Here is a 15,072-nt window from a genome sequence, read left to right on the forward strand (position 1 = left end):
GTTTTTTGGATAAGAAATGAGAATTTGATGATTGAAAGAACCATAAATAGCTTCTTGTCACTCTAATTACCCTCCCCCCTCTTAAAGTAGTAGCTACCTGCTCCGGCCAACCTCCCCCTGAATCTTTGCCCATTAAGGCTCCGACACACCAACCCGACAGCCGACCGTCGGACAGACTGCCTCCCCGAGTTGGTCAAAAAAGTGCTTCAGAACACACCGAAGCGATGCCGACTTGAACGTATGTTCTGCGTGTGCGAGACGTAATACGTCTCCATAACAGCAGGCAGCCCTAATCTGTATTGTCGCCCAAAAAATGAAAACTGGCAGCTGATTGGACGAACGCGTCAAGTGGGTCTGGCTTCTCCTCGACCATAATGTTCAGAATACGATTTCATATTTTACAAAAATGGTTCACGAAAAGTGTTTCTGAAAACATTTTAAGAGAGAAATAGGCCATGCAGTTGCTGAATCTGTCTTCATTTCAGATCAACAAAGGTCAGTTTAAAAGATTTTCGTCAGATTTTTAGAGGCGTACGTCAGGCTAATCCCGCTCGTCATTTCCGGGTTAACACTCCACCAATCAGATTGGATTACTGTTCTTTTAACTGCACATATCCTCACTATACACCATACCACTTCATTTACTGTCTACACTGCACTATATGTCATATACAGTGCTGTTTATACTGCACTACCTGTCTATACTGTTCACATTGCACTTTTCTGCATTTTTGCACCTCTGGTTAGACGCTAATTGCCTTTCATTGTCTTTATAATTGTACTCTGCACAATGACAACAACGTGGAAATTAATGTAAATCTAATCTGCTACCTGTACACAGATACCCAAATACATGTCACCTAATATCACCACTTAAATTGTTATGCAACCATGTAGTTCAATTTTCCATATTTAATGTATGTTATGTCACTATCAGTATTTGCTTTCTACCATGAACAAATAAAACTGTCACTGGATGTTTGCTGTGTAATTGTAACAATGAGCACTCAAACACACCAAACCAACAATTACTAAAACACACAAAAACAGATTTTGCAGGGACACTGCACTAGTAACAAATAATACTAAAAAACATCAATACATTGATTGAACTTCCAAAAGGAGAATGAGTAGAGTAAATCTAGTCATCTCTGAGGGATTTACAGTTCCAGTGTGCACAGTTACATCTTAAACTCAATGTGTTAAACTGTATTTAACTGTTGGCAGAGTATTCAAACTTGTATGTGAAACACATGAAAACAATCCATCTTTCTAACAGCTTACCTTCTCCTGGTTGAAGCGCAGACAGAGAAGCACTGACGGGACAAAGAGAGATGCTCATTTTTATAAGAATAAATCAGAGAAACTGCACTTTGGCTTTGTTTATTCTCTGTCTCAAAGTCTTATTTGCTCGGCCCCTGCATTCGTTCTGTGTAATCATGTTTCACCGTAACTCACATCAAACTGAGGCTGCAGCAGATAAACACACAAGCCATGAACCATTTGACCAATTTAACCCTACAGGACAAATGTTCAGCGTCAGCGTTCCTGTATTTGAAGCAGGCACAGCGTTATGGGTGGGCCTGACCGGCCTAGGCCCAACTACTTTTCAACAGGCCCACCCAAAACTTTTCTTAAAAAAAAAAAAAAAAAACTTTTAATATTATAATTTGGTGAAGAATTATTAAAAATCGGCAAATAATCTCAAAATTTGTGCTAAAATAGTCTAAATGTTTAGTTTTCAAAAACAATTTTAAAGAACTGGTCATGTCTATTTTTATGTTTCTGCGCAAGTTCAGCAGACAGTGAGGTTCGGGATTGGATGTAGCTTGTCGGTATGCTAGGCTAGGCTAGGCTAGCTCCCAGTGATCTGAGAGTGTGAAAATCATTTCCAGTAAAGGACAAGGTTGCAACAGTGGTTGTTTAGGTACCTTAAACGTGCACAAACGTTTTCAGAGTCATCGCTGCAACCAGGAGATGAAGGAGAGCTGAGATCCACAACGCCGAGCACATCTTTGTCTCGGACACCGCAGGATGCTAACGCAGTTAGCGCGGCTAGCGCGACCAGCGCCGGTGCTAATGCCTCTGTCTCTGACTCACGAGTGGATGATATAGTCCTATGGATATAGCCCTGTGGATATAGCCCCTATATATAGCCCCTATGGATATAGTCCTGTGGATCATGTCTTCCGTGGATGAGCCCGCAACTCAACCAGTGCTAAAGTATCCGGTCACTTCTTCTGCTTTAGCGAGTTTAATTGTGTAGGACGGCCAGAGGATAACAGTAAGGTATGTGGCTACTCTGCCTGTATTGTATTATGTCGTTATATGAGATATATGGATTAAAATAATCAATTCATAACCCCGCTACAGAGCTGCAGGCGCAGTTCTATTTCTATAACAGCTTGTTACTGTTGTCAAGTTGTTGTTCCTCGTGGTTTTCTCTTGTTATGGCCAATGATGCTTTAGGGCTTGTTAATGTGATTTATTCATTTTGATAAAACATGTTTATAACATGAATCATCACACTAAAGTAACAGTTTGTCTCAGTAGGAAATAACTTGAGTCATGTTTTACATGACAGATGACGTTGTCAGTGAACACGTTCTGTGGCCGAGCATTGATTGAAACTGTCGGGCAGTGTTGTTGATCTGTATATTCTTGAAAACTCAAAACAATTAAATAGAATTGTGAAATATTCGGCCTCATGTTATATGAGCAGAACTAAACTATGTTTTGGTTAAATATTAGATTCCTGACCACTTTTACAGTCTATAGGCCTTAGGTTAGGAGAGATGTGCTATAGCACAGTCAGATATGGTGGTAATGGAGAGTCCAAAGCGCTCTTCTTTTGGGCAGAACCAAGGAGAGCGATTGCGGATAGGTCCGTCATTTGCACCGAAACTTTTTACAATGCAAACATATTGAAAGAACATCAAGCTATTACAATCTTTATTATGTAAGCACATATAATATATATAATATAACAGTATATTAGTCAGTCATTTGTATTAGGTTAAAAAGAGATTTGATAACGTTTTTAATTTAAGGCCCACCAACAATTGGTCTGGCCCATCCAAAACTGGAATCCTGGCGCCGTGCCTGATTTGAAGGCTCCCCTTTTACCTTTTGTAATGGCGCTTTTCCATTACATGGTACCTACTCGCCTCGCCTCGACTCTACTCGCCTTTTTTGGTTTTCCATTACGAAAAAAAGTACCTGGTACCTGCTAACAGGTACTTTTTTTAGTACCTGCTCAGTCGAGGTTCGAAGCAAGCTGAGGCAAGCCGAGAAGGTGACGTGAAACCCTGCAGGCTGCTGATTGGTCGGAAAGAAGTGTCACTGATCACTGCGTTGCTAGCGAGAGACGGCAGAAGTGAGAGAGTGACGGCAATTATCTCCGCAGCGAGTAGCGACTCTAGAGTCATATATATGTGAGAGAAACAAAGCGAGTAGTGACTCTAGTCATATATATGTGAGAGAAACAAAGCGAGTAGTGACTCTAGAGTCATATATATGTGAGAGAAACAAAGCGAGTAGCGACTCTAGAGTCATATATATGTGAGAGAAACAAAGCGAGTAGAGACTCTAGAGTCATATATATGTGAGAGAAACAAAGCGAGTAGCGACTCTAGAGTCATATATGTGAGAGAAACAAAGCGAGTAGCGACTCTAGAGTCATATATATGTGAGAGAAACAAAGCGAGTAGAGACTCTAGAGTCATATATGTGAGAGAAACAAAGACTCTAGAGTCATATAGTAGCGACTCTAGAGTCATATATATGTGAGAGAAACAAAGCGAGTAGCAACTCTAGAGTCATATATATGTGAGAGAAACAAAGCGAGTAGTGACTCTAGAGTCATATATATGTGACCACGGTGGGAAATCTGGAGCAGTAAACGTTAACTATCTCTTCGATATCATGTTGTTTACGGAGACGGAAAACCACGAAATGCGTCGGGGATATGTCAATGGGAAAGCAAGCTACTAAGCCACGCCCACGGCAGTCGCTATGACGACCAGCCACGCTGAGGCGATACTAAAATCTGCAATGGAAAACGGACGCACAGCGAGTCGAGGCAAGTAGAGTCGAGTAGAGTCGAGGCGAGTCGAGCAGGTACCATGTAATGGAAAAACGCCATAACTGCACGCAAGTTGACAACTTCCTGGAAAGCAGTTTTCTTAGTAAGGCTGCTGTACAGTGTTCAGAGTAAATAATAGAACTCAACATATATTTAATATTACGAGTTCACTGTCTGTGTGTATGAGTGTTAGTGAGTGAGTATGTGCGTGAGTGTGAGTGTGTCTGTGTCTCGCTGTGTGTGTGTGTGTGTGTGTGTGTGTGTGTGTGTGTGTGTGTGATTTGTGGGGCGGGGAAGGGTTAATGGCTTTTCACACAGGGAGCACTGCGTTATTATGGAACTTATGCAACTTCTAAGAAACGCCCACCCTTCACACACTACTATTGGCCATGCGTCCATGCTTTCACAAGGTAACGGAACCTGATTTGTTGAGAACTGTTTAGAAAACAGGTTTATATTTTAGTGAACTCACAAACAGAAGAATCTATCTCTTGTTCATAGGGTAGGGAAAAGTTCAACACAGTTCAACTCTTGCAGCGAGCGTGTGACGAGCACGAATGCGACACTTTCACGCTTCTTGCGTCACCTGTCAAACTGCCCCCCCACCCCCACCTGCCCTCTTCCCTCTCATTGGGAATAAATTACGAGGTGCGACAGTGAGGAGGGGATGGAGATAACTTTGCTTCGCTTATACAGTCTATGCATCAACCCACCTGAGGAATCAGCAGACCGGGAGGCCAACATTGGGCGTTAACATACAGGACTTTCAAGCAAGAGTGCAGAGTTCACTCCCCGGGGAAAACTAAAGTCTTTCCCCCAGGAAATGTGTGTAAACTTTGGTCATTTTGTGGACTAAATTTAACTGTAATCCTTTATTAATCTAGGTTATTATTATGTTAGTTGCTACAACAAACTCTTAATGCTATGCCTCCTGACACGGTGACAGTGAGACCCAGATTAGCTCACGATACATCCAAGGTAGGCTAAGTTACCATATGCAACACTTGAAATGCAACGATTCATCTGTAACTTATTCTCTTATTGTAAATGAATGATTTTATGTCTGAGCAAAACATTCATCATGACTATATGACATCCCCGTAATGCTAACTCTACGACAGCAACCTTTACGACAGCAAGTGTGGTAAAAACACTGCTGCTTTTTTCCAAAGGGACCGCTGAAATCAACACAAACTGAAAGTTACATATATTTAGTCCTCATAAATCCACCGGAGTTTAGAACGGCAATACAAAGGAACAGGAAAGTTACATACACCCAGTCGAGTAACAGCACCTCAACAATCCCAGAAATGAAACATCGTGGATATAGACTACACTGACACACACCGGGCAAAGAGCAGTCTAATCTAAATTGGTTATGATGGTTTCTACAACAATCTCTTAATGCTTTGGCTCTGGACCAATGACAGTGATAACCGGTTTATCTCATGAGACATCAAAAGTAGGCTAAGTTACAGTATGCAAATAAAACAAAACTTTTTTTTATAACTTTCTGATTTAACTACATTCCACTATTACACAAGTTGCATACTGTGTACAAAATGCAGCTTTAACTTAACTTAAAATTGTCACTTGTTTGCTATACAAGACATCTTGATGACAGCCATGCTCCCCCCTCAACCTTTAGCCAACTTGCCATCAAGAGCCAGGCAGCCTTTTTGACTCAGTGAGTACACTATCCTGTATTAACTGGTTCCAGAAATAACAGAGAATAACAGAAACAGGCCTTCATCTGCTGGTTACTGTCCTGACATTTTTTACAGTACACACACCATTGTTGCACTGGATGTTCAGCAGGGTTTCCTATCTCTTACGGTATTCAAAATTAAGCGATAGGAGTAACGGTTTTTGAGCTAGAAGCAGGAGTTTTAAAGGCGCTCCAGAGCCTCATCTCTACGAAAATAACTCTGAGATGGGAGAAGTCATGGCAACCTTTAACTAAAGTTGGTAACACAGAGCTAATTAGTAACTTTTACTATTTTACCTACTTCTTACACATTTAAGCAATTTCCAGTTTAGAGTCAGCTTTTTCATTCCCTACCCATTCCCTACCCAGGTAGGGAATGAGTCCTTACCCCAAGTGAAGGAGTTCAAGTACCTTGGGGTTGTGTTCGCGAGTGAGGGGACAATGGAGCGGGAGATTGGTCGGAGAATCGGCGCAGCGGGTGCGGTATTGCATTCAATCTATCGCACCGTTGTGACGAAAAGAGAGCTTAGCCAGAAGGCAAAGCTCTCGATCTACCGGTCAGTTTTCGTTCCTACCCTCACCTATGGTCATGAAGGCTGGGTCATGACCGAAAGAACGAGATCCAGGGTACAAACGGCTGAAATGGGTTTCCTCAGGAGGGTGGCTGGCGTCTCCCTTAGAGATAGGGTGAGAAGCTCAGTCATCCGTGAGGAGCTCGGAGAGCCGCCGCTGCTCCTGCGTCGAAAGGAGCCAGTTGAGGTGGTTCGGGCATCTGGTAAGGATGCCCCCTGGGCGCCTCCCTAGGGAGGTGTTCCAGGCACGTCCAGCTGGGAGGAGGCCTCGGGGAAGACCCAGGACTAGGTGGAGGGAGGTCCAGCTGGGAGGAGGCCTCGGGGAAGACCCAGGACTAGGTGGAGGGAGGGCCAGCTGGGAGGAGGCCTCGGGGAAGACCCAGGACTAGGTGGAGGGATTATATCTCCAACCTGGCCTGGGAACGCCTCGGGATCCCCCAGTCGGAGCTGGTTAATGTTGCTCGGGAAAGGGAAGTTTGGGGTCCCCTGCTGGAGCTGCTCCCCCCGCGACCCGACACCGGATAAGCGGACGAAGATGGATGGATGGATGGATGGAGTCAGCTTTTTCTAAAAACATAATGCCCATCTTTCAAACATTATTTGTATTATTTAACTTCTCAATGACATTCATACAAAATTAACCCATTCTCACTTTTTCAATTATTCCCACTACTTCAACTACTTCTTACACATTCAAGCCAGCAATACCGTGTCAGCCTTTGAACATACTGTACAGCATTCACACTCTAGTTTTATTGTGTCCTGTCAACTTTAAAAATCCAATTAATTTTCTCTATAAGGATTTTGATTATTAGCTACAATGTCTAAACCATCCAAGGTAGACTGACCCCAAGCTGTGAGGTTGGGAAACAAAGTTTCTGCTCCTGTAGAAAACACCAAGTCCATATGAAATGAACTGATTCCAGTTTCCAAAGTGTGAGGATTTTTCTGTATTAAGTACTTTTACTTTATACTTTAAGTACATTTTCCTGATGATACTTACTTTATACTTTAAGTACATTTTCCTGATGATACTTACAGACTTTTACTGAAGTGACATGCAGGACTTGTACTTATACAGTGTGGAAGTAGTACTTTTACTTAAGTAAAGGATTTTAATTCCCAGAACCAGAGCGGTTTAAAAAGACCTCTATTGTATTTTTAAAATCTGATCTGTTATGAATGAATACCAAATGCTGATGGAAGTTGATCATATTTTATCACCACATTATTTTACCTTTAAAGATCATTATATAAAAACTGTTTACACTCTCAATAAAGCAAGAGACAACAAAACAAAAGTTTTTCTGACTCCTTTATATGAGATACAACAGCTGTGCTCGAGCAAACACAAAGTGATGATACATCAGATGGTTGGGTTGATAATCTTGCCCAAGAAGAGGATTTTCTCCGTGTTACGTTCAGTGATGATGACCATGAATGGACGATTGAACTTCAACACATCGCCTGGGAGGTCAGACGTCCGTCCGATGAGGATGGCTGTGGCAGCTGAAGCTTCGGCTCCGGTCTCGTCCACGTCCAGCGTAGCTTTGTGCACAACCTGCGGTGCAACGCAGAGAAAATGAGATGACAGACGACTGGAATATGTGTGAAATAATAAAACATATGCTCTGTTTACTTACTTTTGAGACTGCCAGTCCTTGCTCCTCTGAAATGCCTCTCAAATTTGCACCACCAAACATGTCTGTCATTCCCATTTTTGACAGCACATCGTTGAGGTTGTAGGAAGTCTTGATGGAGAACTTTGGAATATATACTTCATGTCTCCTAAAACATTGGGGGAGTGGGGGAGGGAGACAAAAATGCAGTGAATCTGACTAGGGCAGGAGTTTCATTTGGATATGAGGGCCTTAAACAATGATATGCTGTTTTCTATCAATGACAGACTCAGATTATTCTAAGTGTCTGACAACATTATGGAAAGGATCCCTACAGAGATAGACCTTTTTGTTAAAGAGTAAGATCCTTTTAGTTTAACATGAAACAGCCCTAAAATCCCCATCACCAAACCCACCAGAATCCATGTAAATAATCAGGACTTTTAGCGTGTATAGAGCCAGCATATCTCCACATGTAAATGGGTGAAACCAGAGTGGTGATTGTTGGAACAGTGGAAAGACGAACCAAGATGGCTTTTGATATTTTTATTTTGTTTAGTTTCTATCTACTTTGAATGAAATGTGTTTTACGATGATAAAAGTCCTGATTATTTACATGGACTCTGGTGGGTTTGGTGATGGTGATTTCCGGGCTGTTTCATGTTAAACAAAAAGGATCTTACTCTTCCCTCTGTAGGGATCCTTTCCCTTTTGGGTAACCCCCCCCCCAAAAAAACAGACTTAATTAAGTTGATATAAAGTTAAAACAATAATAATACATTTTATTTATGGGCACCTTTCTTGATACCCAAGAACACATAAACAAAGAGTAAACGATAAAAGCAGATGCACAACAAAGACTACACAATTACAGACCAATAAACATCTACAGACATAAAACTCGGTTTCTTTTTAATTTTAAACGGGACATGGACCCCGGTCTCCTGGGTCAAAGTCCTGTGTTTGTTCGACCCATCCCCCCAAACTTGCCTCCTTACCAGGACATTTGGCGCTCTTATACTTCCTCACCTTACTTCCTGCTTTGCTCCCGTCCACTAGAGGGCGACGCCACTATTAACCTAAATATAGGTCAGAATGATGCTGGAACAAACCACTTATGGGGGCATTTTACGGAGGAGAAGAGTCTCTATCGGACAGGACAAAGCTGGATACCTTATTCAGTGTCAAAATTCCACATATTAGAAGCATAAATTAAGATTCTCCCAACCTGGGTCTCATCATAGCCTTCAACCATTTGGTGACGTGGTTCGGGGAGATGCCGTTCTCCAGTGTTGCCATGACGTCAGGCAACATCAGCAGCATGGAGTAGGAGCTGTTGAAGGGGAGCTGAAGGACCGTTGTGTTCAGCTCGCGGTCGTGATAGGTGTGGAGACGATCCTCCAGATTCATCATGTCGACTGAAACCTGGACGATGACAATTTAAACATGAAGACACACAGAATGAACAATGATGGTTAATTGGACTGGGGCTCAAACCCACTCAGCCCTTTTTCTCATCAACAAAACTGCAAAAACGTTGAAAAAAGCAGAAGACGTCAAAAACAAATTAGGGTGTTACAACTATCAGGTTTTCCCAAATTGTATTAACAACATGAAAAATACTTTATATATATTTCGTAAATTAAGAATTCCCAATGGCTTAGGTGTGGACTGAACCCCAAATGTTTACGATGTCTGACTACACCCCTGTTTTTTTATCTGAATCTTGATCGCTAGATGTATCCGAGTACTATCGATAGGGAAAAAAATGACCAAAATCGGTGCTAGCAAACTGGAGTTGCTGCAGCTAATGGCCAGAGCTCCCAGTTGGGTAAAATGCCAGTTGTGGGGGCAAGTTTCTGGGTGTCCACATCTTTGAAGACCTCTCCTGGACCCTCAACACCTTTACCCTGATCAAGAAAGCTCATTGGCATCTCTTCTTTCTGAGGAGACTCAAGATGGTCCACTGGTCTCCTCAGATCCTGGTGAACTTCTACCGCTGCACCATCGAGAGCATCCTCACCAACTGTGTCACAATTTGGTATGGCAACTGCTCTGACAAGGACCGGAAAGCACTGCAGAGGGTGGTAAAAACTGGTCACACACCCATAGCAGCAGGTTGGACGCAAACTGCATTTCGTTGTCTTTGTAATTGTACTCTACACAATGACAATAAAGTTGAATCTAATCTATCTAATCAGTGACTTTGTAACTTCATGGAAATGGTCCAAATGATGCCTGTGGCTTGCACAGCAATATCGTTACTGAAGGCTGGCTCTAGTCTCGCGCTGAAGTCCCGAAATGGTAAACAAACAAACGCAAACGATTTATTTTCCACAGTAGATCAACACACATTATGCTTACTCCAAGATTCTTCCCTTGCGATCTTCACTCTTCACACACTACGCTCCGATCTGCACACTACTGTTTACCATTTCCTGCAACAACTGAATTCCCACGGGACTTCAGCGTAAGACTAGAGCCAGCCTTCAGTAACGCTATTACTGTGTAAGCCACAGGCATCATTTGGACCGTTTCCATGTAGTTACATAGTCACTGATATGGTCATAACCACTACAGCGCTCAATTCCCTATTTCTGAGGGGGGAAAAAACTTCAAGTTTTCGTTGCGAAGGCATGACCTCCGTGATCGCCTCTTCTGGATTCAGATAAAAATTGGTCGGATTTCTCCTTTAAAGGAGCACTCCGGGCAATTTTTACGTTAATCTTGATTGCTATATGTATATGAGTACTGTCGATAGCAAAAAAATCGAGCTGAATCGGTGCTAGCAACGCGGAGCTGCTGCAGCTAATGCCGAGAGCTGAAGAAGGTAACTAGCAGTGTCCAACTAGCCACAACTGCAGAATATCATGGTCATGGAAAGGAAGACGATGAAAGTTTAGGTTCTTGTATTTTCTCATTCCGTTGCCACAATTCTGAAAGGCAACAACGCAAACCATTTCTTTTCCACAGTAAATCAACCCTTGTTTTTCAAACTCTAAGCTTCTTCCCTTGTGAACACCTCCAATCGTCACTTTTCACACACTACGCTCCTCCAACCTGCACACTGCTATTTACCTTTTTCACGCTACAACTGAATTCCCACAGGACTTCAGCGCGAGACTACAGCTAGCAGTCTAAAACACTATCTTACTGTACAGGGCATAAACATATATTGCTCCGTTTCCATCTAGTAACATAGTCACTAATATGGTCATAACCACTACAGTGCTCAATTACCTATTTGTGCCTCGGCAGGCGAGGGAGGCGGGGAGGAAGTAGAAGGATGCCGGTCGGGGCTGCTAGCCTGGCTAAGGAAACTACCACACAATTTGCCACTGCAGAGACTCATATTCACCAACGACAGCAAACAAAATGGATATATATGCTACAAATACACATGGAACTGCTGCGTGATGATTATTACCGGAGCCTGGCTGAACACACTCACTCATCCCAGACGGCAGCTAGCAGCTAAGAGGGTAGGTGAGTTTAAACAATGGCTAAGTTGCTAAATGCATCTTGTTGTCATGTAAGGGCCCTGTTCATGTTGCACAGACATTTTAATTGCATTTTGTGTCTGTTAAGAGGCACAAAGACACTCTTTATCTTATGCCCCATTAACTGCCGTTTGAGCTGAGTGGGAGCTCTCGGCATTAGCTGCAGCAGCTCCGTGTTGCTAGCACTGCTATCGACAGTACTCATATACATATAGCAATCAAGATTAACGTAAAAATTGCCCGGAGTTCTCCTTTAATTACTGGGACTCAAATCATTTTTTTCTGAATTAAGAGTGAAACTCTGAACCTTGGTGTTCTCGTCCACGTTGAAGTCGTCCTGCTTGGTGAGTTTAGGGTCAAACTGAGTCGCCCACTTTCCTGTTAGACAATGAGTAGAAATAATACAACAACTTGTGGTTTGATACGTTCAATTTAACCTCAAAATATGTAAACAGATCTTACATTATTACATTAGATTATTATAGACTGACTAGATCTCATCCCACAGGACCTTCTTACCTTTGTAGTAGATGTAGCTGATGAGACACATGACTGTGTTTGGATCCAGGTCTTTCACCAGCTGGTCAATCTTCCCGTTGGTCTTCTCCTCCACGTACTTATTGATGGTACCAGCACTTTCTTTGGATTGGCTAAAGTCCACATTGAACCCATCTGTGAAGTACGACTGCTTCAGGGTCTGCAGGAACTCCGGCTTCGGCTTGAAGCGGTTGTCCACGAACACGGCGGTCCCTTCGCTGGCGTCCTGAGATGTGTTGTTGGCCCTCTGGAGGAACATCTGGAAGGCCTGGTCCACATCTGTCTGAGTCAGGAGGGAGCTGTTGAAGCCCAGACCACTGAAAAGCTGACGGTGAGTCTCCCCCTGAGCTCCCACGGACAACGCAGCCAAGGCAGTCGACACACTAGCCGGGGAGAAGAAGATATTCTTTCCCTGTGAGTCAGCATCAGCTGCTAACTTCCTGTAGAGTCGAAAGGAAAACTCTTGGTTTGCTTCGGTCACCAGGGAGACGCTGTTGGCGCTGCCGTCCTCTACGGTGTCTTGGATGGTCTTGTTGTCATCGTGACCCAAATGGTGATGGCCTCTGCCCACGCAGATCACCGCTGATAGGACCCAGAGACCCACGGCTGCACGCATCATCATCATAAACTAAGACAAAAGTTCAAAAGTTCAGCTTCGTTGTTTGTTTTAATGAGTAAACTGATTTTGTACTGGAGGATTTTCTGAAGGTTTAGTATAATGTGTATGTGGTCTGTTGTTACTCTCAAAAAGGTGGTTATTTTTCAAGCTGGATATATCCCTATTCATTTGTGTCTAAGTGAGTGAAAATCTTTTAAACTGGTCCAGTAGTGAGCGAGAACGCTGTAACCAGCAGCCGTGAACCAGGCTGCAGTGTAAACAAAACTTAAAAACAAACTTTTCCTGGATTTGATGATGGAGAGAGAGAGAGATCACTAGAACTGAATCTCCAGCCCTCTTTGAAGGACAAAGAGTCAATCAAGCAAATGTGAACCAGGTGTAGACTACCACACCTCTGCCTGCCTCCTGCCCAGCTCACATGAGCCACACATAAATTGGGAGGGGTACTCACAATTTTTAAACTAATGAATATCTATCTATAAATTACAGGAACATAATACATCTCCATAACAGCAGGCAGCGCTAATTTGTATCGTCGCCCAAAAAATTTAAACCGGCAGCAGATTGAAAGAACGCGTCACGTGGGTGTGGCTTCACCACGACCATAATGGTGGCTCGTTCGGAATACTATCTCATATTTTATGAAAATAGTTTCACCGAAACGTGTTTCTGAAAACATTTGAAGAGAGAAATAGGCCGTGCAGTTGCTGAATCCGTCTTCATGTCAGATCGATAAAGGTCAGTTTAAAAGATTTTCATCAGATTTTGAGAGACTCTAGTCACACTTATTCCACTCGTCATTTCCGGGTTAGCTCTCCATCAATCAGATTTTTCATTGAGTCCGACTGCCCACCCACCGATTCAACAAGTCAAAATCGGCCCAAATGAAGGCCCATGGCTCGTCAGACAGACGACGGCATGGAACACACATAACTGACTCAAGTCACCGACCTTGCAAGACTGTCCGTCGGCCGATAATCGGGTCGATGTGTCAGTGCCTTTGCTCGAATTGCCCTTCCCCCTCCTAAAGCAGCACCTACTCCAGCACTAAAACTTCTCTCATTATGTTTTTTGTGGATGTTCGTTTTTCACCTTAAGTAGTAGCCTTCTCTGAACCTCACCTGAATTATTTGTGGATGTTCATTGAATCTGTAAGTCAGCTACAGTGTTTAATTCTGAATATTGTATTTCATTCTGGTGCGCTTAATGTTATCGTTTTTTGAGTTTAGGCTACTGTGTAATAGTAGCCTAGGCTATTCAGCAACTCAAACACACGCTAGGCTGTTTCAGCAACTAAACATGTCCTAGTCAATGCGTTCATAGTGTCTTTCACGGCCTTGCACTGCCCCAAACCACCCATAGTATTCTATTTATATTTATATGTAGTGTATCTACATTTATGCATACACATATTCTACTGCTCTTTATAGTGTTCATACTGCACATACACTTATTTTTCATACTCTTAAAGGGGAACTATGCGGCTTAACTGAACAGCTTCAGAGTCATTGGAATGGTTATATGACTTTTTTTTCGAGTTGAATGGTGGTCGTCTTGCTCCCCCCTAGCGCCCGTGAGCGGAAAAAACATCCTTGCAACGTTAGGAACTGTGGAGTGATATCAGGTCTTGCGATGTAACGAATTGCTTCACGGCACTGCACACATACGCCCACTCAGGAACCAGCTAACAAGGTAGCGATGGAGTTTTTCACACTATCGTCATGGCTTAGCCGGCAAAAAAGAAGCAGAAAGCTAGGAAAGCATTGTCGGAGGAACAGAGTAAAAAGAAAACGGCAGACTGACCGAGAGAGGAGTCAGACACGAGTAAACATAGGAACTACCAAATATCTATTCTGAAGCTGTAGGGGGAGCTCTATAGAGAAACCTGTGAGCAAAAAGTGAGAAAACAGCAAAGAAATGCCCCTTTTAAATGTTACTGTTACTACAATGCACATATCTGTCTATATTGTTCATACTCTATATCCATATTTATTCTGCTCTGATAATGTTACTGTTAATGTCCCTGCACATATCCTTACTGTACACCCAACACCGTCTCACGGCAGTTTGTGAAATGGTCACGTTATTTTTAATCTATTGATTCGTGTATATGGTAGGGCTGGGACAATTCGTCAACGTAGTCGACATCATTGACTACGTAAATGTGTAAACACAAATAATTTGCGTCGACGCGTCACTAAATAAAATAAATAAAACTGACGTGCAAATGAATTAATGTAATGCGGAACTAATGGAATACCGAACTACTGTTAGATATGCGGGTTCTAGGGGCACCTAATCTGTACCTCCGCCTTAGCTCTGAAGCTAACCCAGCTCATCCGCCTACATGATGGTCCAGTGAGTGAGTCAGAGATAGCAGCACGAAAAGACGAGTATGGCGAGTGGTGGCGACCCACAAGAGTTCCCCACCGG

At 42.9% G+C, this 15,072-nt stretch overlaps 1 protein-coding gene across 2 annotated transcripts; it reads right to left on the reverse strand.

The window, feature by feature from the left end:
- Positions 1-7,671: 7,671 nt before the first annotated feature.
- Positions 7,672-12,677, reverse strand: LOC114555665 (serpin A3-5-like). 2 transcript variants are annotated; one of them, XM_028578217.1, is made up of 6 exons: positions 12,589-12,677; positions 12,003-12,525; positions 11,791-11,861; positions 9,212-9,408; positions 8,008-8,152; positions 7,672-7,925 (listed from the first exon to the last, which is right to left on the reverse strand). In XM_028578217.1, the coding sequence occupies exons 1-6, from the start codon at positions 12,643-12,645 to the stop codon at positions 7,731-7,733; spliced, it is 1,188 nt and encodes a 395-aa protein (XP_028434018.1). In that variant the 5' UTR covers positions 12,646-12,677; the 3' UTR covers positions 7,672-7,730. The 2 variants fall into 2 exon arrangements, with proteins under 2 accessions (XP_028434018.1, XP_028434017.1); XM_028578216.1 differs by having other exon boundaries at positions 12,003-12,654.
- Between the last annotated feature and the right edge of the window lie 2,395 nt (positions 12,678-15,072).

This window comes from Perca flavescens, chromosome 5 (assembly GCF_004354835.1).
Source record: "Perca flavescens isolate YP-PL-M2 chromosome 5, PFLA_1.0, whole genome shotgun sequence".
In the NCBI taxonomy this organism is placed as follows: domain Eukaryota; kingdom Metazoa; phylum Chordata; class Actinopteri; order Perciformes; family Percidae; genus Perca; species Perca flavescens.